Source organism: Leucoraja erinacea, chromosome 15, assembly GCF_028641065.1.
Source record: "Leucoraja erinacea ecotype New England chromosome 15, Leri_hhj_1, whole genome shotgun sequence".
NCBI classification, from domain to species: Eukaryota; Metazoa; Chordata; class Chondrichthyes; order Rajiformes; family Rajidae; genus Leucoraja; species Leucoraja erinaceus.
Genome location: NC_073391.1, coordinates 28,063,565 through 28,090,414, shown reverse-complemented (window position 1 = coordinate 28,090,414; position 26,850 = coordinate 28,063,565). Strand labels below are relative to the sequence as shown.

Genomic DNA, 26,850 nt, shown 5'->3' with positions numbered 1-26,850 from the left:
CTTTTGGCCTTCAATATAATGAATGACTTGACTTCCAGACCTCTTGGAAAATGTCAAAGATTCTTGAGGATCTTTGTTCCATAGATCTAGATTCCTTCACGAAGAATAAATCATCTCAACATTTAACACCTCATGCTCTTCAGAATTTTCTGTTTCAGTAAGATTCTGTTTCTTAAGATGATCAAGAATGACGTAGAAATGTATCATTCTTCTGAAATACAATCAGTAGAGACTTCATATGTCACCCCTTTCTCCCAAAATCGGTTGGATAAACTTTATTGAATTGTTTCCAATACAAGTATATCCTTCAAACAATGAGGCCAAAACTATGAAGTATGCCCGGAACAGTTGTAATAAGGTCATCCCACAGTTGTTGAAGAGTTACTGGCAATTTTAAACGAAAATCGAGATTGTATCTGTGGAGACAGAAATGGTTAACATTTCAGGTCAGATCTGATCTGTTTTTATTTTTTACGTAAGCATAAAATATAAAATACCATTTGTGCGGGGGGGTGTGAGGCAAACATTTCAGTTGCCTTCCTAATACTTGTACCTGGACACAACTTTTGTGTTTCATGTACATTGCAACCAAAGTATCAAAGGTATTTTATTGGTCACATTCACATACACCTAGGTGTAGTGAAGTGAAATGCTTCTTGCCATTTTGCAGCACATAAAGAAGGAATACAGACATAACATTAATAAGAGTTTTAAACATAAAGAACATCCCCCCACAATGGCTCCCACCATGAGGGAAGGCACAAAGTCCAGTCCCCAACCCCAGTTCACCCATAGTCGGGCCTATTGAGGCCTCCACAGTTGCCTCTACGGAGGCCCGATGTTCCAGGCCGTTCTCGCCGGGTGATGTTGCTCCGGCATCGGGAGAGTCCTCTCAGCGGCTTGGGAACCCGGGAACGGCCGCTTCCATACTGGAGGCCGCTGCGGTTGGAGCTCCACAACTGGTGATCTCATCTAAAGACCCCAGGCTCCCGGTGTAAAGTTCAGCGCCACCGCCCGCAGCTGGTCGCTCCGCAGCTCCGCGATGTTTTCCCCAGCGATCTTCAGCTCACCGGAGCACCAGCGCGGCGACCCAGGCAAGGCATCGCCCGCTCCGCGATAGCTTTCAGGTGAGAGATAAAATCTTTAAAGGGGACCCCTGAGGGCAAGCTTTTCATACAAAGGATGATGGATATATAGAACGAGCTGCCAGAGGAAGTGGTAGAGGCAGGTAAAGTTACAACATTGAAAATACGTTTTGGACAAATTCATGCATAAGAGAGGTTTAGACAGATCTGGACCATGTATATGGCTCAGATCCATGGGACTAACTTCAGGAAGTCATCTTGGATAAGTTAGTCCAAGTGTAAAACTGCCTGTATCTGCCAAAGATTTGCCTGCCCACTTTATCTATGTCTCTTTGCCAGATAGGGAGGCTGAATGGTCACGGTTTAGAATATAAATGAGAATAAATAGTAGGTCTTACAAAAACCATGAGCTATTGGGGGACATGCAAGGAGAGGAGTATTCTGATTTATCTACGGTCATGCAGTTTAATTATAGCAAAAACATTCTGTTTGCTGCCCAGCCTGCTCCTCAGATGACAACCACATGTTAACATTTATTTTTTATGAACACAGAATTTTTATTTTAAATTAAACAGCGAACAGCATTCTAATACAACTTTAATTGTATTTATGTTTTAGTTGTAAAGTGTACTTAACAGTTTTTCATTAATGATGATTGTGCATTAGATAACACTCCACCAGCGGTGGTAGTGAATGGAGGGAAGGAAGACGGACAAGCTTTTGCAGAAGACGTGACAAACCGCATCAGCCAGTTGACAACTGGCACTGTGGAGAGCGTGGAGATCACCATCAAGTCAACTGAAAAGGTGGATCTGAATGCTAGTGATGCCCTTTCACCTGAGGGATCTCCTTCGAAATCTCCATCAAAAAAGAAAAAGAAATTCCGCACGCCATCATTCCTGAAAAAGAACAAAAAGAGAGAGAAGGTGGAAGCATAATGATGAGTTTGCAGGGATGTTCTGCAATTAAAATGCTGGTCAAATTAATGTCAGTTTTAACATGTTGACATGTTCAACAAAATGTGCTAAACATCTTTTGACTGTGCACTGACCAAGAATGAATGGAAAAAGGCACAAAGGGGGTTTAAATCTAGCATTTAAATATTATTGCAAGTTTCTTTAGCAACTAACCTTTTGCCAAAATGAAATCACATTCTAGTTAATTCTAGACCTGGAACTGTTATACAATGGAATTGATTTTAATCTTTAAATGAAACTCATCTCAGTAAGTCCGCTAAAGTGTGGAAATTTTATACATTTAGACAGATAATTTAATCCATGACAGAAAACTTTCTAAATTTTTTAATACGATTAAATAAATGTTACAAGCATGCTATATAAGGGTTTAATGAAAAATAAATGACTAAGACTGCCTGACTCGAGTATACCATGGAAAGTCTAGGCATGTTGTGGTTCTGATATTAATGGGCTAGATTATACAAAACTGGACTCGTGTCAATAGTATCTTTTGTTCTCTTTTAAAAAAACAAACTATACTGCACTTTTGGTATACTTAATTTACTAGTAACTAAAACATGCGTGAATCCATGAGGTAACCAAATGAAGGAGAAATAATGCTACCAGAAAGGGAAAGGCAGGGTGTGCAGCCGGCGTAATTATGGGAAAAGGATTGAGTTGTGATAAATGGAAAGTGGTAAATAGGCAATTGACGTTTTGTTTTTGAAAGTGTGGTTCAACTTGTAGCATAAAAGAATAAAAAAGGCATGAAGATAATGTTTTAAATGCATGATCTAGAAAAATTAAGCTAGAACACAATGACCTGGTGCTAGCCTGCTCCTTGAATCATGTCGCTTTTAATTGACCCATTTGTTCCTCTCATTCCTCCCTTAAATCACAAGATGCCAAGTAACATTGCAAACATTGTTTGCCAGGGTCCACATCTTGACCGTATCCATGTGGCTCTTGATTGGCTATCAGTTATTGGCCATGAAGTTGACTATACTGACTTGCCCATCGATGAGCCAACAGGGTTTGGTCTCGTGACGTGTTCGTGGACACTTTATCTCTCCTGGAAGAAGATTAGTTTCCCCAGTGTAAGATTGGTTTTTAATGTGAATGACAAAGTTCATTCTTGTTACAGATGTGAATTTATTCTGCAATGTTAGACCACACTGAGATTTAAGTAATATTTTCCCAAGAAACCCATCTTTTTTATATAAATGAATTCTACTGTGGTAGCATGCTATTAACTGTCAAGAGAAACATCATATAGAATTGATCTTTCACATATTATGTAAAAATTATTTTTCACGTTGTGTGTTCTCTTGTGCAGTACTTGTAATACATTTGCTACAAAGTGTTTTCTTGTGTAAAATATGCAGTGGGAAACGATAAGATCACGTTCAAATACTGAGAAATCGATCAATGATGTGCACATTTAAAAAGTGACCTGATTTGTGATTATAATTAAACTTGCTATATATTGATGACTTCCATGGATTCGTATCCTTTTGAACAAAATGCCAACATTGGAATAAGTAATTTGTATTTTTCATTTGAACTTTTGCTTCAGAATGACAATATGGTATTTTTATAAGCATAAGAGATTTAAACGCTGATCTCCATATTGTTTCTCCATTTATAACAACCTTACCTGTTCTCTGACGAAGATGGGTTTACCAGATGAATAGACTTCTGTTACTAATTCTTCTAAAACTAAATATTTTCACGGTAGTTCTGTCAGGAGAAGGATCTAATAATTGCGTGAGCTGAATTTAGAAACTCGAGAGAGAGAGAGCCACTAAATGAGTTTGAGAGAAAATAAAGAAAACCACTACATTGGGGTCTGTGATTGGAATCCCAATTAGCAATGTGAATGAGAGTCTGAATACCGAATGTTGATGAATGAAATTGGGGTTGTTAGATGGTTCGAGGCTGTAGGAATGGATCTCTGAAAGGGAACAACACCATCTCAACACTAAGTACTGGAAAGAAAAGTAAAATTAACTTTTTTTTAAATGACAACTTTTTTTAGTTAACTCTAAGATAGTTATCTGGACATGTGCTACTGGTAACTTTTTTGGAGAGGGGAGGGGGGGGGAGGGGAAATTGGGGGGATTATTTTCAAATTAAAACTATCTGTCTACATTATTCCTACAGCTTTTGTGCATTATAATGGACTTTGCTTAATGGCATTGCTTAAAATGGACTTAACTGACCTTGTTGCACCTTGTTAATGGCACTACATATAAGTGCAGCAACCCTGTGGAATATATAAAGCTTTAACAAAATTGCTTTTTAGATGTGTTGCTAATCCATGTAAAGTCCACTAATAAGCAGTATTTTACAATGTGGAGACATCTCATTTTAGTAATCTATAATTTGTACCTTATATTAGACTTATTTTCCAATAACCTTACTCTTTGATTGAAATTATTTGATATTATGTGCTTATTAAATTATATTCTGATAAAATCCCATAGCTTTCTTATTTTTGAAATTCTGTAACCCATCTAAACTATTGGAGCATTTTAAAATCTGGAATCTGCTTATGGAAGAATGTAAAAGAAATGGCACTCTGTATAGCAGCTTACTTGCTCTATGAAAAATTAAATACCAATATAAACACCAAATTTGTGTTGCCTCTGCATGAAAGAATTCCAAGCAATAGAATAGGAAAGACAACATTTTTTTTGAGGATTGTATATAGATGTCTGATTGTTAAAATGAAGATTTAAGATGTACTCGAGTTACAAGAAAACGTGAATGTATTTAATCAGGTTTTTTTTACCCACAGGATGCAAAGCTAAGCTGTCGTGTGTCTTTGCTGATACAGTACAAGCATAAAGGCCATCTACACAAGAGTAGTATCATAGTGTGCATGCTCAAATCATTTCCAAAATGCTGTTATTTTTAATCAACTTCTGGGAAATGAGACAAAAGATAGACACAAAAAGCTGGAGTAACTCAGCGGGATGGGCAGCTTCTCTGGAGTGAAGGAATGGGTGACGTTTCAGGTTGGGAGCTTTGTTAGTAAATCCATGTGTTGCCTGGCTCTAACTGCACTTGACCTGAACAGTTTGCTCGGTAATTAAAAATCAATCGACGTTGCCATGGGTCTAAGTTTGCATTTTGGCCAGATCTTGTAGAGTGAATGTGTTTCTTCCCCTTAAGCACACGAGTAAACAGGAGGGGTTTTGTAACAATCTGGTGGTTTCACGGTCACCACTCCTTATCCGTGTTGCAAAATTGACTGAGGCAGTTCCAGGCTGTAACAGGTGAAATTGAAAGTATTAAATAATACAGAAAGAAACAAAAATAATGCATGTTCTTTGTAGGAAAAGTAAATTTGAATTATATCTGTTAAGATAAATCTGCAATTGAAATTTGGCATTTGCAAATCCTTAATTCTCCACACTTGGCTGGTTGTCAAGCCTACATAAAACCTATTTCTTCCATTAAAATGTTGGTCACCCCTGTTTTACTGATCTGCCAATGTTTCCTGGTCAAATGGTATTTGACCACCCTGGAAGCTGTGGCAGAAGGGAGAGATTTTGTGTTGGTCGTCTTATCTACCAAGGTGCCTTCTTTGAGCATCCTCAGTGCAACACAAGCCAGTAAATTTGGAGTAGGAAAAGTAAATTAGAATAATCTAGATGTAGAAAGTGAAATCAAGACCCAGTGGATCCAAAGAAAATGCAGTGAGTTGTGGATGTAGTCCGGTCAATCACACACAAGCCTTTCCCCACCCCAAACAGATTATTGGGGTGGCCCAGCAGCAGAGTTGCTGCCTTACAGTGCCAGAGACCTGGGTTCAATCCTGACTGCGGGTGCTGTCTATGCAGCGTTTGCACATTCTCCATGTGACCGGGTGGGTTTTCTTCAGGTGCTCTGGTTTCCTCCTATACTCCAAAGACATACAGCTTTAAGTCGATTGACTTTGGTAAAAAATTATAAGTTATCCCTAGTGTGTAGGAATGTGTTGGTGTACAAGGTGATCACTGGCCGACATGGATTCGGTGGGCCAAAGGGCCTGTTTCCTTGCTGTATGTCTAAAGTTTAAAAGTCTAAATCGACCCTTGTCTATACTTCATGCTGCTTAAAGCAGCCAACATCAAGGGCCATATACACCCTGGTCATTCCCCTCCCATCGGCCAGAAGCATAAAGGTGCATAAAAAATAGATTTAGTAACAGCCTCTTTCCCACTGTTTTCAGACTACTGAATGGCCACTCATCAGCTACGGTGTAGTGTTGATCTCCCAACCCACCTCATTCTGGCTGTTGCACTTTTTTTTTAGCTCTACTTTTAGTGTTGTAGCTGTAAAGGGGCTGTCCCACTTGGGCGACCTAATCTGTGAGTTTAGAAGAGTGTCTTCGACCTTCAAACTCGCAGCATGGTCGACACGTGGTCCTAGAAACTCTTATGAGGTCGCTGGAACTCTCCTTCATGCTTGAGGGCAGTTCACGAATACTCTTGGCCTCAGCTGGGTCGCAGAAAATGTTTCAGCATGTTGAAAAATTTTCCGCGATTAAAATTTGGTCGGCATGGTTCTTTTTGACTCGTAGTGCTGTGGAGTGGGGTCACTATTTAGTTACAGGCAGTTGAGGGCAGCCTTAGGCAATCTCCTTCGCTGACCGCGCATTTTGATTGGCTCATTGGAGTTTTCAAGGACCAAGGAAAACTACCAGTAGGTAAAATGCCCGCTAAACTTTATTATACTTCTTAAAAATGTCACTCCCCCTTCTCTCTCCTTCTCCCCCCGCGCTCTCTCTAAAGGACTTACCGTTACTGTGCAGCCATTTTACCCTCCTCTTCATCGCGGGTGTGAATTTCAGACAGCGCTCCCCCGCTTTCCCTGACCCCTGCCTTTATGATGTGTGTGTGTGCGGTCGGTTGATCCAGCTCGTGGTTTCAACATCCAGCTCGAGGCTTTCCAGGCAAGTGCCCTTGAGCTTGAAGGTCGAAGGCACTCTTCTTAACTCGCGGATTAGGTTGCCCAAGTGGGACAGCCCTTTAACTCTGTGGCACTATATTCTGCACTCTGGGTATTTTCCTCTTTGCAATACCTGCTGTACATGGCTTAATCGTTTATGGCTTAATTGTACTCGTGTGTATAATGTCATTTGATAGCACCAAAGTTTTCCGGGATACCCCAGTATACCGGTACACCAAACCAAGATGAAAAAAATCGCTGCATTTATGAGAATGAAACCACATCTGGTATGAATTCAGTGATGTCATTGAACCATTTATTGCTGATTCTTCATTTTGGCCATATTTCTAATATTGGGGATACAGGATGCTATTCAGTCATTTGAATGCATGACAGAACTCCAAGAGCAAAGCTAGCTCGCCCCACTTCTCTTCCCTTTTCCTCTACCCTTGGATCATTTTTCTCTTCAAATGTGAATCCAATTTCTTCTTGAAAACACCAAGTAAATTTGCCTCCACCACCCTGTCAGGTAATACATTCCAGATGCTAAGCACTCATTGCAGGTAGAAGTTGTTACGTTGTGTTACCAGCAATTTTATGTGTTGCTTAACGTCTCTGTCCTTGGATACAGAGGGTGGCGGGTGCCTGGAATGCGCTGCCAGGGGTGGTGGTGGAGGCAGAGATACAGTAATGGCATTTAAGAGGGTTTTAAATGGGCACATGGATTTGCAAGTGTATGGATTCTTTGCAGGTAGGGATGATTAGTAGCCTGGCATCATGTTTAGCACAGACACTGGGTTAAAGGATGTGCAGTTTCCCACAACATTCAGCCCTCATTTAATTTTTTTTTCTAAAGACTTCACATCCTTCCTAATATTGGGTGCCCAGAATTGGGCACAATACTCCATTTACAGCCAAATCTCTTTTATAACATTTCAGAATCTTATGAACTCGTGGGCAATCAGATTAAATTCACATCATTGAAGTCCTCGCTGATAGACTTGGAAAATAAACTGCATCATGTGGAGTGTAAAGTTCCTCACAGCAGCTATTGCTAATGAATTTGCATGCTTTAGAATTTTCTGTCAGATTTCTTTATTAATGTGTTGGCAGTATTTGTTGCACGTTTTAGCCAAGGATCTATATGTGGGACATGTTAACTCATTCATTTTAAGCCTATGTGGTTATATTAAGGGATAAGCCATTTAGAACTGAGACGAGGAAACACTTTTTCTCACAGTGGTGAGTCTGTGGAATTCTCTGCCTCAGAGGGCGGTGGACGCCGGTTCTCTGGATAGAGAGAGCTAGATAGGACTCTTAAAGATAACCGAGTCGGGGGATATGGGGAGAAGGCAGGAACGGGGTACTGATTGAGGATGATCAGCCATGATCACATTGAATGGCGGTGCTGGCTCGAAGGGCCGAATGGCCTCCTGCACCTGTTGTCTATTATGTTAATGGTTCTATGGGATATACTGTGATTAAACCTTTGTCCCCATGGTGTAAAGGGAGGAAGGGGGGGGGTTTAAAGGAGATATGCAGGGCAAATGTTTTACACAGATGGTGGTGGGTGCCTGGAAAGTGCTGCCAACGGGTGGTGGCAAGTACAATGATGGAGTGTAGGCGGCTTTTTGGTAGGCACATGGATATGGAGAAATATGGATCATGTGCAGACAGATGAGATTAGTTTTTATCTTGGCATCATGTTTGACACAGACTTGGTGAGCTGAAGGGCTGTTCCTTTGCTGTACTGTTCTATGTGCTTATCTCAAGAAACACCGGCCTGGTCCAAAATAGCAAACATGTCAATGTTGAAAGAGATTAGAAGATCCATTCAGCAAACTTTCCACTGGAGGCAACAAACAAACTGGCTTTGCCCTGTTAAAAAAAAAAAAAATTGGGCTGGTAGACCACCTGCCGCCTCCTTGATCTTGAGCTTGCTGATTCTCTTGCCTCCCTAAGCCCCATAAACCTTTCCTTTATATAGTGCATGAATCTCTTTCTGCTTGAAATATATATATAAATAATAAGGGTATGGGTTTTGGTGACTGATATGTTGACTGTGTATAGTCAGAGCACAATGACCAGGTTGCTTTATGACACAATCTCAGTATATGCCCCCCCCCCCATCTCCAAATGCACGATCCATTGGGTTTTTTGTTATGTATCTTGCGATTTACAATGCTTAGGACTCTAAAAGATCCTTTTAAAAAAAAATCCGTGTGGACTTTGCTCAATGCCTTTATTTTACATGTATCTTAATACCACTTCCTTATTACAAGATTATTCCATTCCCTATTACTGATGCCAGGCTAACTAGTTCCTTCTCCCACTGTAAATGGGGGATTGGGGGAGGCATAGCAATTTAATTGAACATCCAGTGATAAAAGCAAAGGCTTTCCACTATGCTCAATGCAAGAATCGTTGTGATGTAAATAATATTTATTGTCATACAACACATTTACAGGCCCTTTGGCCAACAGTGGTCATGCAAACCATTGAGTACTATTTATAGGTTGGAGATTAAAGTGGTCCTCTACACAGGTTCTGAGAGTTTCTGCCTCCACCACTCCCTCAGATAGTGTGTGTGTGTGTGTGTGTTCCAGATTCCAACCAACCTCTGGCTGAAAATATTCTTCAAATATATGCCAAAATCTTTTACCCCTTATTCTAAATCTAATCCTTCTAGAGTTGGACACTCTGCTAAAGTTAAAGGTTCCTTATGTACTCTGACTACAGGGGCAAGTGGTAGGATCAGGGGAAGTCAATGGGAGTGTGACACAATATAGCCAATAGGTGCAGGAGTAGGCCATTCGGCCCTTTGAGCCAGTACCGCCATTTAATGTGATCATGGCTGATCATCCCCAAGCAGTACCCCTTTCCTGCCTTCTCCCCATATCCCCTGATAGCTTTAAGAGCCCTATCTAGCTCTCTTGAAAACCAGCCTGCAAAGGTACAAAGGACATTTATTATCACATACACCAATTGGTGTAGTGAAATTTGACTTGCCATTGCAGCACACAAATAAAGATAAGACACAACATCAAAGAATTTAACAGTAAACATAAAAACATCCCCCCCTTAATGGTTCCCACTGTGGGGGAAGGCATCAAAAGTCAAGTCCCGTCCCCTGTTCACCCATAGTCGGGCCTATTGAGGCCTCCGCAGTCACCGCTACGGCAGCCCGATGCTTCAGGCCCTCTCGCCAGATGATGAAGTTCTGGCGTCGGGTGAACACTCAGCGGCTTGGAGTGTCTGGAGCAGCCGCTTCCTCCCCGGAGACCACCGCTCCCTAAGTCCACGGGCTGCGCTGGTCAGAGCTCCGACACTGGCGACCTCGGCGTGAGATCCCAGGCTCCGCGGTGTTTAAAGCTCAGTGCCTCCCGTGGTTGGAAACTCCACAGACCGCAGCTCCACAATGTTGGAGTCAGCAGTCCCAGCACTGCGGAGCCCAACGCACGGCGACCCGGGTAAGGCATCGCCCACTCCACGATAGCGCCTCAGCGCTGCGCCACCGCTGAAGTCCTGTCCAGGCAGGAAACGCCGCTCCAGACTGTTGGTAAGCTGCGAGGAAGGGGCGAAAACACGGCTCGGAGAAAAGCCACATCTCTGGCCAGGTAGGGACTGAGAAAAATAATTTCCCCCTTTCCCTCCCTCCCCCACCCACCCACCACATAAAAAGACTAAAAGCCCTCCAAAACAAACACTTTTAACTCACTAAAAAAATTTTTTAAAGGGTGAAAAGACACAGCTGCTGGCAGGGCGGCCATACTCGGTGGCGCCCCCTAGCATCCTATTATACCCATTATTGGCACCACCCTCTGAAGACAGAGAATTCCATAGACTAACAACTGTGTGAAAAAGTGTTTCCTCATCTCCGTTCCAAATGGCTTACCCCTTATTCTTAAACTGTGGCCCCTGGTTCTGGACTCCCCCAACATTGGGAACATGTTTCCTGCTTCTAGCATATTCAAACCCTTAATAATCTTATGATTCAATAAGATCCCCTCTCATCCTTCTAAATTCCACAGTATACAAGCACAGCCGCTCCATTCTCTCAGCATATGACAGTCCCGCCATCCCCGGAATTAACCTTGTAAACCTACGCTGCACTCCCTCAATAGGAAGAATGTCCTTCCTCAAATTAGGGGACCAAAACTGAACACAATACTGCAGGTGTGGTCTCACTCGGGCCCTATACAACTGCAAAAGGACCTCTTTGTTCCTATACTCAACTCCTCTTGTTATAAAGGCCAACATGCCATTCGCTTTCTTCACTGCCTGTTGTAGCTGCATGCTTACTTTCATTGACTGAGGTAATGTGGAGCGTTATTTTTGTTATGTTTGGAAGTGAACCCACTCATAATATTGTGTACCTCTATCAGGTCTGATAGTATTGTATTGTATTCAAATTTATTGTCATTGTCTCAATTTGAGACAACGAAATGAATTTTCCTTACAGGCAGTATCATTAAAAAAATCACAAAGAAATTATAAAAATAAATAATAAATAAATAATAAAACATATTAAAAATAAAATTGAAATTGAATTAAAATTTTTTAAAAAAGCACAAATACAGAAGTCCACGACACAACATAACATAAATGGTACCCAGGTGAGGACGGCACCATAGTCCAGCCAGCCTCCCCTCCGTGTTCATCCGTGGACGGGGCCTTCCAAGCACCCGCAGTCGCCGCCCCGGGTGGCCCGATGTTCAGGCCCTCACGCCGGGCTGGTGGAACGCCGACGCCAAACCCCGACGGTGAGCAGCCTCCTCAGCGGCCCGGACCTCCTGATCAGCCGCCTCCCGCTGCCGGAGTCTGCAGCTCCTGAGTCCGCAGGCCGAGCCCAGAGTGTCCCGCTTGATTAGTCACGCCGCCCGCGTTGGGAGTCTGCAAACCGCAGCTCCTGTTTGTCCAGCAGGCCCGAGCCCAACGGCGACCCCCGAAGGCATCACCAGCCCCGCGATGTTCCCGCACTGTCCCCCCGCTGATGGAGCTCAGCATCCCCAGCCCGCCCAATCCATGTAGTTAGGAGGGCGCGTTGGGAGGACTCTGCCGTAGTCCTTAAAAAAGCAAATCCTGTGGGGCCTTCCAAGCACCCGCAGCGCGCCCCGGGTGGCCCGATGTTCAGGCCCTCCGCCCCGGGCTGGTGGAACGCCGACGCCAAACCCCCGACGGTGAGCAGCTCCTCAGCGGCCGGACCTCCTGATCAGCCGCCTCCCGCTGCCGGAGTCTGCAGCTCCTGAGTCCGCAGGCCGAGCCGGGCAGAGTCGCAGGACCCCGCGTTGATTAGTCAGCGCCGCCCGCGTTGGGAGCTCTGCAAACCGCAGCTCCGTAATGTTGGTGCAGCAGGTCCAGCACTCCGGGCTCCAAACGGCGACCCCCGGTAAGGCATCACCAGCCCCGCGATGTTCCAGCACTGTCCCGCCGCTGCTGGAGCTCCGGTCGATCCCGGCAGGAAAGGCCGCGCCAATCCAGGTAGGTAGGCCGCTGTGGGGGGGGGGGGGGGAGGACGCGACCCGAATAATAGTCGCGTCCTCCCCAGGAAGCGGCTGAAGTACGGTATCCCCCGCACCGTGCCCTCTTCCCCCACATAAAAAACACCAAAAAACACAAAAAAACACACTTTTACATAACTAAATAAACAAAAAAACAAAAAGATACCGGGCTGTAGGTGGAGGCTGCTGGCACCAGCGCCACCGGAAGTACAATGATATGATAAACCCAGCCTATCCAGTCTCTATTCATAAATGAAACATTCCATGTTCTGGTGAATTTCCACTGCAATGTCTCCAATGCAAACATGCCCTTCAGTAGTGCGGTGATCAGAGTGGCACACTGTGTTCCATTTGTGGCCTAACGTTTTATGAAGTTGTACCATTATCCCACTGCACTTATTTTCTCTGCCGTGGCTAATGGAGGCGAGTATCCATGTACTTTATTCACCACCTTATCTGTGCTGCCATCTTCAGGGATTGTTGAACTTATTCACCAAGGTGCCTCTCATAGGACTCCATTATGAATGTCCTACCAACATGCATCATCTCACAATTGGATGAAATTGCATTTGCCCATTTTACCAATTCTCAATGTAGCCAAAGGCTACTCTATTCACTATTAATAACATCGCCAGTACCATGTGCCAACTGTGTGCTTCCTCATCACAATAGATTTTTAATAAATGTATAAACAGTTAGAGAACCAGCACTGAACCCTGCGGGATGCCACTGCTCCCAGACATCCAATCCAAAAATAACAATCCACATCACCTCTGCCACCTATTATCAATCAATTTTGTAATCCCATTTGTCAACTTATTCTGGATCATATGGGATTTAACCTTTTGGATCAATCTGCAATGTGGAATCTAGTTTGAATGCCTTACTAGAATCCCACTATACTGCTCCCATCAATATCATGCTCATATCAATAATTTCTCTGGAAGGTTGAGGGGAGACATGATAAAAGTAAATAAAATTATGAAGCATAGATAGGGTAGACGGAATCTTTTGCTGTGGGTGGAAATATCCAACACTAGAGGGCAAAGTTATATGGTGTGAAGAATAAAGTGTTTTACAGTGTTGTGGGAGCCTTAATGCATTACCAGGGCTGGTGGATGTGGAAGATACTATAGAGGTGTTTAGGAGGATTTTAGGTAGTTACATGGATCATGTACAGACAGATGAGATCAGATTAACTTGACATCATGTTTGGCACAAACATCCTGGGCTAAGGGCCAATTCCTGTGCTGTGAGGTTCTATGTTCTAATATGTTTATCTCAAAAAAATATATTAAACGGTTTGGGATTTTTCCTTAATTTAGAACAGTGATATTTAAATTCCCCGCTTTGTCCTTCTAATTAATTTATATCCTCCTATTGAGTAGATCCTTATGCAGAAACAAATAAACTGCAGGTGCTGGTTAATATCTGAACCTTCAAGCCAATGTGTAACTGCGAAGACCTACATTCACTCTTGCAAATCTTTACACAGTCTGGCCATATCATTCAGCAGGCCAGGTACACCAATGCTCCATCGAGCGAGACAAGGACTATGGGGGACTGTGGACCATCCCAGCACTGCAGGTGCTCTGCTGAATTCCCAAGCGCACCATACATCAAATCGGAAGCTTAGTGAATTTTTGCAAACAACTGTGTTGGAGTCGAATAACCTGTTTGGATTACACGAGTTATGGGGGGGGAATGAGGAAAGATGGCTAGATCAGAATGCCAAAGATTGCAAACTTTAAAGAATACTAGAACCAACTGGTCACCGAATGCAATATTACACCACCCGTTGGGGGGGGTGCCTTGCGGCATCATACACACACTAATCACCCCACCCTCCACTACACACACTAACCACCCCCCTTGATATTATATTAATATTCATTGGCTCCTTTTACCCCATCCCCGCCCTATTTCGAGGGGCAGGGAGAGTGGGACAGAGAAAAGAGGGGGGGGGTGGGGGGGAGAGAGAGGGGGAGGTGCGGAGGGGTGGGGGGGGAGGGGGGGGGGGGGGGGGGGGTTATGATGCAATACCCATGAGGCAGTAGCCAAGATGGATCCTGAATAAAAATGGCTGATCCCAAGGCTTGAGTGTAAAGCCTCTGTTAATTAGTTGTGAAGCTGTAATGGAGCAGTTTACAGTAAGGAAACAATATTAAAACATGGTGTCAGAAGTGCGATATGTTTCAGGATTCGTCGAGAGTTTTGATTGGGTGCACGGCGATGGCGGACGATGTTTGCGAGTACTACCGAGAGACGATCGTGGGGCCTACAATGTTTCCATCGATAGAGGGGCTGATTTGTCAGGAAAATGGAGCAGCTAAAGCCCCCTAGGCAAATGAATTTTGAGGGCAAAGGACCTGCCAATGGAGTGGAGACAATGGAGGGAGGAGTTTGAACTCTGTTGATTTGAGCATGGAAGGGAAGGATGACAAGACAATGAGGAAACTGCTCATGTACCTAGTTGGACCGCAAGGGAGAGAGCTCCACCAAACGCTGGAGACACGGACACCGGAGGGTAACGTACAGGAAGTTACACTAGAGCAGGCTCTCGATACTTTCGGACAGCATTGTCAACCCGTGAAGAACGAGACCATCGACAGGTCAAGATTCTTTACAAGGTGCCAAGAAAGAGGGGAGACTTTTGATTTGTTTTTAATAGAACTGAAGCTCTTGGCAGCTCATTGCGGTTTCAGAGAGTTGAATGATTCACTGATATGGGATAGAATAATATGCGGCATAAGAGATGACATGCTGCGAGAGAGACTTCTCAGAGAAACCTCACTTGACTTAGAAAAGTGTGTGAAGGCATGCCAGGCTTCGGAGCTTGCCAAGGCCAGAGTTGATGTCCGTTAAGTGACCAATGACAAGATGTCTGTGCATGAGGGAGGGAGGGGGGGGGGGGGGGGGGGAAAAGAGGGGAAAAGGGGAGATGGACGGGGAGAGAGGAGGGGAGAGGATAGCAGCGGGGGGAATGGGGAGGAGCGGGTAACAGCGGGGAGTAGCGGTTAGCAGTCGGAGGGAGGGTGGTGACTTCACTCGCTGCGCGTGGAACAACAGGCCGCGAGGCGAAAATTCTTGAAAAACAAGCCGAGAAGCTCTTGAGTGCTTGTGAGCACTCGTGTCCTCGGATGACCTCGGAAGACTTCGGGATCTGCTGTACAGAGCCCACTTGCTCGTTCTTTCTGCGTCTTTTGAAGAACCGGAGGGGATGGGGGGGGAAGGGTGGTGACGTCACTCTTGGAAAAGTACCCAGCAGGCTGCGCGTTGAAAACTGCACAGCGGGCCACAAGGAGCAGAGCCATTGTGACGTCATCAGCTCGTTAACTTCAGCTCGTTAACTTCAAATAAGATCTCAGATTGGTGAACAATTTTAGTAAAAACTCGGGAAATAATGAATCAAATTTTCAGATGAGGCGATTTTTGAGATCATGAGGTAAATCTCTACCGGAATATGTAAAAAGGTCACCGTTAGCGCGTCGGGTTTTCGAGGAGATGTGAATCACAGAAAAACACACAAATACACACACAAATACATACATCCACATCCAAGATCAGAGTTTTATATTATAATAGGTAAATAGACCAAGTGGTACCCTTTGGGCCCCGTCCCCAACGCGGTGGGGTGGGGGGCCCCGGTGTCAAGGAAAATTATGGAATTTCCCCAAAAAATACACAAAGTACTGGAGTAACTCAGCGGATCCAGCCGCATCTCTGGAGAACATGAAGAGGCGATGTTTTTGGTCAGGACCCTTCATCCGACTGATTGTGTTGTGGGGGTGTCAGGGGGGTGGAAGAAAGAAAGCTGGAAAAGAGGAAGGGCAGGACAAAGCATGGCAGATAATAGTTTGATACATGTAAGTGTGTTTGTAGGCAGATGGTGGATTATCTTTCTTCTGGTCCCAGATTTCTCCAGTAGGGGGAGCCTCCTCTCAGCACCATCCCATCCAGCCCCATTTCAGTATATTGTGTTTTTCAGTCAATTACTTTCAATAGTACTGTATTGACAAGTGTACCTAAGTACAGTGAAATTTCTTTTTGCATACAATTTGTTAAAAATCTTACTATATAAGCACAATCATATTAAATGGACCTTTGGAGAGTAGATTATTTTTCTAATCTCCAGAGGATACAGACTGTCTCCGTCTTTCCACTCACCGTAGGAATCATTGTATTGAAGATACAAAGTACTGGAGTACCTCAGCAGCGCAGGCAGCACCTCTGGAGAAAATGGATAGGTGATGTTTTGGGTTGGGACCCTTCAACCCCTTTAAGACAAGTAAGACAAGTCTTAATTAACAAGTTTTAATTAAGACAAGTCTTCCCTACCATTAACAGAACAGTACAGCACAGGAACAGTCCTTTCAGTCCTCAATGTCCATGCCAAACTTTGTCTCCTTGCGTATGGCGTGCACAGCCTAAAGTTGTAGGACAACTTGTTCTATTTGATCTTATTTGATTGTGCACGCCAGGTTGATTGCATTTGTGGAAACAGGGCGGACCACGTGTAGGTTGCAATCTCCCACCCCATGCCTAAAATGATGCCAAGTTAAACTAATCTCTGCCTGCATGTGATCCTTATCCCTCCATTCCCTGCAAATCCATATGCCGATCTAAAAGTCTCTAGGAAGAAATTGTACTCCTTTCAATTAAAAACAACATTCCATTTACCTCCCTCATTACCTTTAGTTTATTTTAGAGATATAGCACAGAAACAGGCCCTTCAGCGCACCTAGTCCACACCAGCCAGCGATCCCCATACACTAGCACTATGTTACACACTAGGGACAATTTACAATTTTACTAAAGCCAATAACCTACAAACCTTATGTCTTTGGAGTGTGGGAGGAAACCGGAGCACCGGGAGAAAATCTATGTAGTCATGGTGAGCGCGTACAAACTCCCGTACAGAGAGCACCCCTAGTCAGAACCATAACCTGGGTCTCTGGCGCTGTAAGGCAGCAACTTTACCACTGTGCCACCCCAACATGTTTTACTCCTTGCTATCTTTGTTGATGAGGTTTCTCACAGGAAGGCATCTGACAGACAGTCCCACAATTGAACACATGACACTTCTGATTTAGTTCCCATATATTGCTACACGACTCCAGTGCCACCAGGACATGATAAAACAGAAGCATTCATTATTTTTCCACTTTTCTGCAAAGATGAATCTGTTTTGAACTATAGGTGGCAGCATTAAGCTGCAGTAGTAAATGACAATTTTAGTATTTGGCTTAGCAAGAAAAGGGAGAAAGGTAAAATTAATTAAAATAAAAGATGCTTTCCTGCAAGAATTAGCATAATCAGCAGCACATTTATCTCTGAATCATAGATTGCAAGTTAAATGCCTGTTGCTCTAATGTGTAGAACCTCGACTGAGACGCCAGTGCAATATTGAGGAAGTGCTGCTCAACTTATTTTTTTGATGTGACGTTACATTGCGGCCTTGCGCCATATAAAAAGGCCCTGGGCCTCCCAGTTTCTTGTCAATATTTGACCCCTTTTAAAATATCACTAAATAAAGAAGAGTTTTTCCCCTTCCACTATCAAAACCTACTGGCTTTTTGCAGATTAGTCAGGATTGACCACACAAGCTGGTGCATGTGAAACGCTTCAATGTCTTGAGCATCTGAAACATTTATTTTCTACATCCAAGGTTTCATAATAAACACAGCCTATAGCTCTTGCTCAACTGTGCTCTCATTTTGCTCCAATTTACCCAAAATTGCTGTTTCTGTGGCAAGTGATCCAAGAAGTTTTAAGTGCAAATTGCATTCAGTGCAGCAGTTTTTTGGTTTTTTTTGCACCATTTTGTAAAACTGAAGCAGGCTTTGTCCGCAAATCTCTGTGCCAATTTCAATTTTTTAAAGTGCACTTCGACTTGCATAAGTCTACAACTCTCTCTCAACCTGCCTTGGTGTTTTCTCTGATTAGCAGAAGACCAATAACAGAAGCAGTAGCAAAGCAACAGAACACAATAGCAGAAGACTGCAATAAATGTTGATGCTGTGAAACTTTCTTAAAAAAAACATAAGCAAATCACAAGAAAGTTCTCAATTGTGTTTTGTTCCTCAGACTGACGAGTCCAGGTTATAACTTCCGCATGAATAACAATTACCTGTCACATCCCTGGCTACCCTTTCCTTTCATTATGTCCAGTCCTCATGAGGAGATCTGACCAGACCCGCTCTCCTCACCGACCATGAGGCCTCCACACTGTGCAATTTTTAATAGTCAGTGATACAACCTGGAAACAGGCCCTTCGGCCCAACTTGCCCACACTGTCCAACATGTCCCAGCTACACTAGTCCTACCTGCCTTTAATTCATATACATCCAAACCTGTCCTATGTATGTAGTTTAATGAAGTTAATGCATGCAGTTAATCTGAGTTTAATTTCCACCACCTCTGATTTAATTACTGTTTTCCTGCATCTCGATGTATATTAATTATTCAATCCATAACGACAAATACAGTGCCCTCCATAATGTTTGGGACCAAGACCCACCATTTATTTATTTGCCTCTTTACTCCACAATTTGAGATTTGTAATAGAAAAAAATTACATGTGGTTAAAGTGCACAGTGTCAGATTTTAATAAAGGCCATTTTTATACATTTTGGTTTCACCATGCAGAAATTACAGCAGTGTTTATACATACTCCCCCCATTTCAGGGCACCATAATGTTTGGGACACAGCAATGTAAATGAAAGTAGTCATGTTTAGTATTTTGTTGCATATCCTTTGCATGCAATGACTGCTTGAAGTCTGCGATTCATGGACATCACCAGTTGCTGGGTGGCTTCTCTGGTGATGCGCTGCCAGGCATGTATTGCAGCCATCACGGCTTTGGTGAATTGCAGCACCGTTTTGGGGCTCAGGTACTGGGTGCCGGCATCCTCAAGAAGGGGGTTCTCCTCTGGCCCAGCTGGAGTTGTTGTCGGAAGGGCCCCCCTTGTTCCACCCTCTTCGGAGCGCACCACCCACTCCGTCTCCTGTAGCTGGGGTACGGTGGCTGATTCAATGCTCCCGGTCTCCTGGAACTGGGGGACAACAGGCGCATCCTTTCCCTTTCCGATCTCCTCCTCACCCGATTTCTTCCTCTGCCTCCATTGTCGCGATGTCGCCTCATCCTCCAACCAGGAGAGGTTGCTGGCGTCGGTGTGGGAGAGGAGTCTTTTCTTGGACTTTGCGGTTCCCTCCGGCCTTGGCTCTTAGGGCAGAGCCCTCTGGTGTTTCTTACTTTTCACCACCTGCCATGCCTCCACCTGTTCCCCCTCTTCCATCAACTCTCCCTCTCCAGGGGGCTGGGGGTTGGGGGCTGGAGGTGGTCAGGCTGTCCTCATTCCCGTTCTCTCTTTCTGCTTGGATTTTGGCAGTGGTGGGAGGCATCTCGCCCACCCTGGGGTGTTAGTAACAGCCCCTCTTATTGTCTGTACGTAGGTGCTGACTCTTATAGGACAGCCCTGTAGAGGTGGCCTGCTTCCCCGCACAGGTTGCAGTTCTTGCTGACTTGGCAGTCCCTTGTCTCGTGGCCCTCCATCATGCAGTTCTTGCAGACAACTGCACTGCATTTGGCCGCCACGAGCCCAGGTTTATTGCATTTCCTGCACACCCTGGGTGGTCCCATGTAGGTCATGTAACCTCGGTTCCTTCCGAGGGAGGGTGGATGATGGCTCCCTTCCCGTCCACCCTCAGCTTCACCTTGACTTCTCGCTTGCTCGTTCAGATCCCAAACAAATCCTTCACATCCGCACAGTTCCCTGCTCCCTCGACATGACGAGCAAGGAAGGTGAGGCCATCCACGGCAGGCACATGTGGGTTACACATGTGCACCGTCATCATCTGTTCCCTCTAGGTGGGGAGGGTGAAGAGCGGCTGTACCTTCGGTAGCGACAGCGGAGTCTCGCCCCCATTCTCCCGCAAGTCGTGCATCAGCTTCTGCCATCAGGTTGGATACCTGAAAGTGACATCAAAGTATCCTTTACCTGGGAAGTCCCGGAGACAGTAAATGTCCTTGGCCTTAAATTTGCAGGCCTTCAGCAAGACCTTCCTGACGAACAGGTCCCGTGAGAAGGGAGTCTCCTCGCTGAGGTCCTTCATGCTCACTCGCAGGGTATTGCGGATACCCTGTCCTCCCGCTCCATTTGCTGCAGACATTCTGACTGGATGAGGTGTTAGGTTGGTTACCCAACCAGCATCGATCCACCTCTAAGCCAGCAACTGCCAGACGTCTGGTCACCAAGTTCAATCCGTCCTAGATCCGCCATCCTCCTCCTCGACTGATAAGAACAGATGCTACACTTGGTCATGCAAGCAACACCCATGTCCCGTGAATGAGTTAAAAATATAATGGGCTCCTATCCAACCTTTGTCACCTTTACTTCAGTGTATGTTTTAGATTGAGATACTCTCACTTAATCTGATTGGGTGGGAAGACCTGAGTGTATTATACTGAGCCCTAGCAACAGCAAGAGTGCATGTAAGTGATAGGATGCAGGCCTCAATATGAATTGGGTCAGTGTTACAGCGAGCAGCTAGTCACCAGTGGTTGCTAGACTGCTGGAATCAGCAAATGCAGAAACCATGGAGACTGCAGATACTGTGTTTACCAAGGCTTCTGAGTCATGAAACCATCCGCCAGCGCTCCAAACAACTTTATCTGCCGTTGCAGATAACCAAACTGAGAAGTGTCAGGCTGGACTGTGGGTCTTTGGCATTGGCTGTTTGCAAACGTCCTGCACAAAAATAAACTCGGGATAAGCAAAATGTTTCAAGAAAGCTTATCTTTCAGCAGAGTTTTGTCTGCTGAGTTGGAAAAAATTTAATCCAATTGACTCAACATTACATTTGGTGTAGACACAGGAAGCTGCAAATGCTGGAATCTTGAGCAAAAAAACACAAAATGCTGGAGTAACTCAGCAGGTCTGGCAGCAGCATATAAGGTACAAAGTGCTGGAGTAACTCAGGTGGCCAGACAGCAACAAAAGAAGGGTCTCGACCCGAAACGTCACCTATTCCATTTCTCCAGAGATGCTCCCGCTGAGTTACTCCAGCTTTTTGTGTCTATCATACATCATTAGCCATAAATACCAAATATTCGAACCCAGGTCTCTGGCGCTGTAAATGAGCAACTCTACCACTCTGCTGTCCCATCTGACTGAACATTTAATACATTAGTACATTTAGGACCCATGTTTCAGAAAACCCCCTATAAAATGCTGGAGTAACTCAGCAGGTCAGACAGCTGCATAAGGCACAAAATGCTGGAGTAAGTCAGCAGGTCAGGCAGCAACAAAGCACAAAGTGCCACAGGCTACAACCACCAATGAATATGCACCCTCCACTCGTCACTTCCTCTTGCTTCAAAAAACCACTTATCTCCAGTTCCTGACGAATGTTTGAAAGGTTGTCCCTGTTTGTCGCTCTCCACAGATGCTGCCTTGGCCTGCAAAGAATTTTCCAACGTACGTTGCTTCTGGTCCGTTTACACAGCAATTACCTCTCCTGTGAAGTCCCAAAATGTTTCTCGCCCGATTAAATTTTTGTTTTGAATTGCCGTCACTGTTGGCAGACGGGCCAGTCAACCTTTTACACATCAAAGTATCTAGAAATAACATATTAAATAAATGCTCCTGCCGGCGTTAGGAAAAAAAGTTTTCCAAGAGATTTCTTCTTGCTTTCTATAAATAGCTCTGGAGGATATATTTTTTAAATCTAAACAGACAGAATAGTCGTCAAATCTCAAAGACATCAACGCTGGCAATTTCTCTTACTCTTGGTCTAATGTAGCCAACATTATCTTTGGAATGATCTCTAGATCTAGTAATTCAATGGTCAATGGTTCAATGATGCTTTTTTGTAACGTGCAACTGCACAGTGAAATTATTTTTACATACTTACACATGCGGCTGCCGCCATGTTTTTTTGCGCCATTTCCACAGTCCAAAGTTCAGTCCGCACGCTCGCTCGCTTGTCTACTGGAGCAGTTCCCGATCCAGATAAGCCCCAGGCTCCTTCAGGGCCTCCCTCCGTCGCCATTGACTAGATGGACCCACGAACCTACATCGCTCTCCCCTCCTCGCCCAGCCTACTTTGTGTCCCGGGTATTGTCCAGTTTCCTCCCACATAGAGTGCCTGGATAGAGTAAAAGTGGAGAGAATATTACCACTAGTGGGCTAGTCTCAAACCAGAGGCCACAGCCTCAGAATAAAAGGACATATCTTTAGAAAAGAGGAATTTCTTACGTCAGAGGGTGGTAAATCTGTGATATTCATTGCCACAGATGCAGGGCCGGATTTAGATAAAGAGAGGCCCTAGGCTATTCCACTTGTGAGGCCCCTCCCAATCCCTCAACGACGAGAGGAAGATGGAAGAGTCCACCAGATTGACACCGATGCGCAGCCGAGCGTAGCCAATGAGATAAGGGCTGGATAGCTGTGCTTTTTATTTATTGCCAGTGCTAGTGTCGAGTTAACGGCTTAAAACACTATTATTCTGAAATGGAGGGCAGGAAAAATTACTGAAGTGTTGATTAGAGACTACAGTGCATTGTGACAGCATGTGTAAGAAAGGCCTATGACAGTGTCAAAAATATTATACATCAGGCCCGTACGAAGCTTTTCAAAAAGGGGTGTGTCATGGCGTGATTACAAAAAATATATGTGAAATAAGTGCATGCAGCGCATATCACAAGCGCGAAAGTTCCTCGTGGCAGGAGTCCAGGGCCTGCTTAAGGGGTATTCTGAGCCTTATTTTGGAGCATTTTTGCGCCAAATTTACGACCAATATTTCACTAAAGATAATCCCCCTCCCTCTCCCCTCATCACTCCCCTCCCCCCTCCACCTCTCCCTCTCCCTCCATCTCTCTCCCTCTCTCCCCACTCTCTCTCTCTCTCTCCCCCCCTCCCTCTCTCTCTCTCTCTCTCTCTCTCTCCCCCCCTCTCTCTCCCCCCTCTCTCTCTCCCTCCCTCCCCCCCCTCTCCCTCCCACGCAGCGAGGCTCCGACTCCGTGCTGCTGACGCCGCAGCCCCACCCCCACCCCCCCCCCCCCCCCCCAGGCCGGAGATGAACAGATTCTTGATTAGTAAGGGTGTCGGGAGTTATGGGGAGAAGGCAGAAGAACAGGGTTGAGAGGAAAAGATAAAGCAGCCATGATTGAATGGTGGAGCAGTCTTGATGGTCCGAATGGCCTAATTCTGCTCGTAGAACTTATGAACTTCCTAAAGACCGGACAACATCCACTACACCTCTCTGCAGATTAACAAAAAAAGGTCACAATAGGACACAAAACACTGGAGTAACTCAGCAGGTCAAGCAGCATCTCTGGAGAACATGGGCAGGTGACATTTCGGTTTGAGACCCTTCCTCAGACTTCAGACAATGCAAAGAAAAAGTGCTGAGAGGCTACTCCTGTCTGCCTCTTACCAAACAAAACCCAGGCAAAATCATCTTTTGCATTTTGCAGATTCTTCCTCATCACGAAAGGTTGAAGGACATTTTAGTCCCTGCCGGGTGCTCTTTCCACTGATCTGCACTCAAGAAGCATTCAAGTCAAGATCTGCTCAACCTTCCACCTGACATCTTCTGCCAAAGCAGTAAAATTGCAGCAATGCGCAAACTCCCCATGCACAACATCACTTCAGGCTTTCATATCTCTGCCTCCCGAGGCCTTGAGACAGAACTAAAGTCGGTTTGTTCCTCTCCATTCTGTTTCTGTGTCTGTATTAATTTGCTCCAACTCACTGATCTGGGAAGTTTACAAAGTTGTACCAACACAATACAAGTCAACAACGTTAACTTGAGTCGTTCTCCTTTGGTTCAATGTAAACCATTGCTTATCACCTAATGTAACCTTTCAGTCATGTTAAACACTACACCAAATTATGACTGCACCTTGTGAGATAAAGCTGCAGGTGATAGCAATTGTAAGAAGCAAGGAAATGGGGACTGATTAAAATCTATCTCTTTAGAGATACGGTATGGCAAAACAAACCCTTCGGCCCACTGAATCCACGCCAACCAATGATCACCCATACAGTAATTCTATTCTACACATTAGGGAATTTTTTTATTCAGAAACCAATTAACCCACAAACCACGCCTTTCGAATATGGAAGGAAACTGAAGCACCCAGAGAAAACCCATGCAGTCGCAGGAAGAATGGACAAATTCCGTACAGCGAGCACCCATGTCCCATACATTATAGTTATATACCATACATCATGTACCATACATCATAGTCTGGCTCGAACACAGGTCTCTGGTACTGTAAGCGCAGGAACTCTACCATTGCACCACTCTGCTGCCTCATCTGGCTGAACATTAGTACATTTTGGAGACATTGACTGTAGAAAAAAAACATAAAATGGTGGAGTAACTCAGCAGGTCAGGCAGTATATGTGGAGGATATGGATAGGCAACTTTATGGGTCCGGAAAAATAGGACACAAAGTGCTGGAGTCACTCACCGGGTCAGGCAGCGTCAATGGAGAACATTGATAGGTGACACTTCAGCTCAAGATCTGAAAGGACACGTATCCATGTTCTCCAGTGATGCTGTCTGACCTGTTGAGTTACACCAGCACGTTGTATTTTTATTGGTACATTTTCCAATGGCAAATAATTAACCAAAATCTCATGTCATCGTATCAATGTCGCTGACTTAAACTGGATGCTTACTGAACTTTGCTAAGGCCCCAATCTGGCTCTCAACTAGGCGAGACACAAGGTGCTGGAGTAACTCAGCAGGCCAGGTAGCATCTCTGGAGAAAAGGAATAGGTGATGTTTCAGGTCGAGACCCTCCTTCAGATTGAGAGTCAGGGGAAAGGGAGCAGTGAGAGAGGCTGTTGGAGAATTCCCGTCAGAGAGAGGAGAACTTTGTCAAAGTAGACATACCTTGAGGAGATTTTGCAGTAGAGCAGCCAAGATGTGCAGGAAGGAACTGCAGATGCTGGTTTATACCAAAGATGGACACAAACTGCTGGAGTAAGTCAGCGGATCAGGCAGTATCCTTGGAGAAAACGGAATAGGCAACTCGGCTTATGGAAATATACAGGACTCCTCATTAACGGCTGATCTACTTATGTTCAGCTGCCAGTTATCCCATTAGGTTTCATGCTGTTCGTTTATTTTCACAGCTGTAGTACAAGCTGGTTAACAGTCAAGAAGCAGAAAAGAAAGGGCGTAACGTTGTCTGCAAATTCTGCATAACATCACACAGTGTTCTACAACCATCTTGCACTCAGATGCTGCTAAACATGGATCCCTCAGTTGAAGCGTCGGAAAGTAATGGCATTATGTAACAGCAAGGGCTAACTAACTATGATCTTAAAGCAGTAATTCCAGCTCTTGAAACTTGCCAATGTTCAAAGGAAATCTTGTGGTGATCAGGCCTGTGCATTGTGCTCTGGTGCACCTGCCTACTCCCTACACAAGAACAGTGTGATTCCGCCTGCAAAAATAACATTGCAAGTGTGGGAAATCTGTCAAAGCTGCAGTGTTTGGGTTTTAAATTTAACAGCCAACGTTCAACATCACACACTACAGTGGAGTACATTTAATCACACCTCTCTGCCCTAAGCTCTGGAATTTCCTCTCTAAACAAGTCATTTCCTTCTCTGAGACTCTCCTTAAAGCCTGCCTCTTTGAACACTGTTTTAATCATCTGCCCTAACAGCTTTCAGGCTCTGTGTTAGCAACGTTGTGTGTCCATGCACCTGTAATGTGCCCTAGAATGAATTGCTATATTGGTAGGTTTGTATAAATGAGATTTCTCACTCAATATCAGAGATATCCTCAGACTTTAGACTTTAGTGGGTCAGAGCAGAAACAGGCCATTCTGCGCACCAAGTCTGTGCCAACCAGTGTTCCCCACAGACTCACACTATCCTGCACACTGGGGACAATTTCCAATTTTACCAAAGTCAATTAACCTACAAACCTGTGTAAATTTGGGGTGTTTTGAGGAAATTGGAGCACCCGGAATAAAACCACGCGGTCATGTGGAGAACGTACAAATCTGTGCAGACAGCACCCGTAGTCAGGAACGATCCCAGGTCTCTGGTGCTATATAGCAGCAACTCTACCGCTGTGCCATTATGCCGCTTATTAATGCTTCTTATTATCATCTGTTAAATACATATATCTTCTTAGCCACCCCACACAGGACAGGCAGGCAGCTCAGGAGGATCAGAAGCTCCACAAGGGACATGTATTTTTTAGCTAATGCACAGGAGATGAGGAGCGAGAATGGCTGATCACTAACAAGAGCTGTGTACAGTGCAGGTGATGTCAACCGTACTTGTCAGTGTACTGATGTGGTCATCACATTGCAAGGAGGGTACGACAGCACTGAG

At 44.6% G+C, this 26,850-nt stretch overlaps 1 protein-coding gene and 1 long non-coding RNA gene across 2 annotated transcripts in view; one reads left to right on the top strand and one right to left on the bottom strand.

Moving 5' to 3' along the window:
• Positions 1-3,531, top strand: part of LOC129704086 (gamma-adducin-like) — a 133,478-nt gene extending 129,947 nt beyond the window's left edge. The window contains exon 15 of the mRNA XM_055646970.1: positions 1,752-3,531. Within this exon, the coding sequence (XP_055502945.1) occupies positions 1,752-2,023 (272 nt within the window). The 3' untranslated portion in view covers positions 2,024-3,531. The remainder of the gene's footprint in view (positions 1-1,751) is intronic.
• LOC129704091 (uncharacterized) lies at positions 298-26,462 on the bottom strand. Its single transcript, XR_008724682.1, has 3 exons — positions 25,391-26,462; positions 1,722-1,984; positions 298-416 (listed from the first exon to the last, which is right to left on the bottom strand). It is a non-coding gene; the product is annotated as an uncharacterized LOC129704091 (long non-coding RNA).
• Positions 26,463-26,850: the final 388 nt, after the last annotated feature.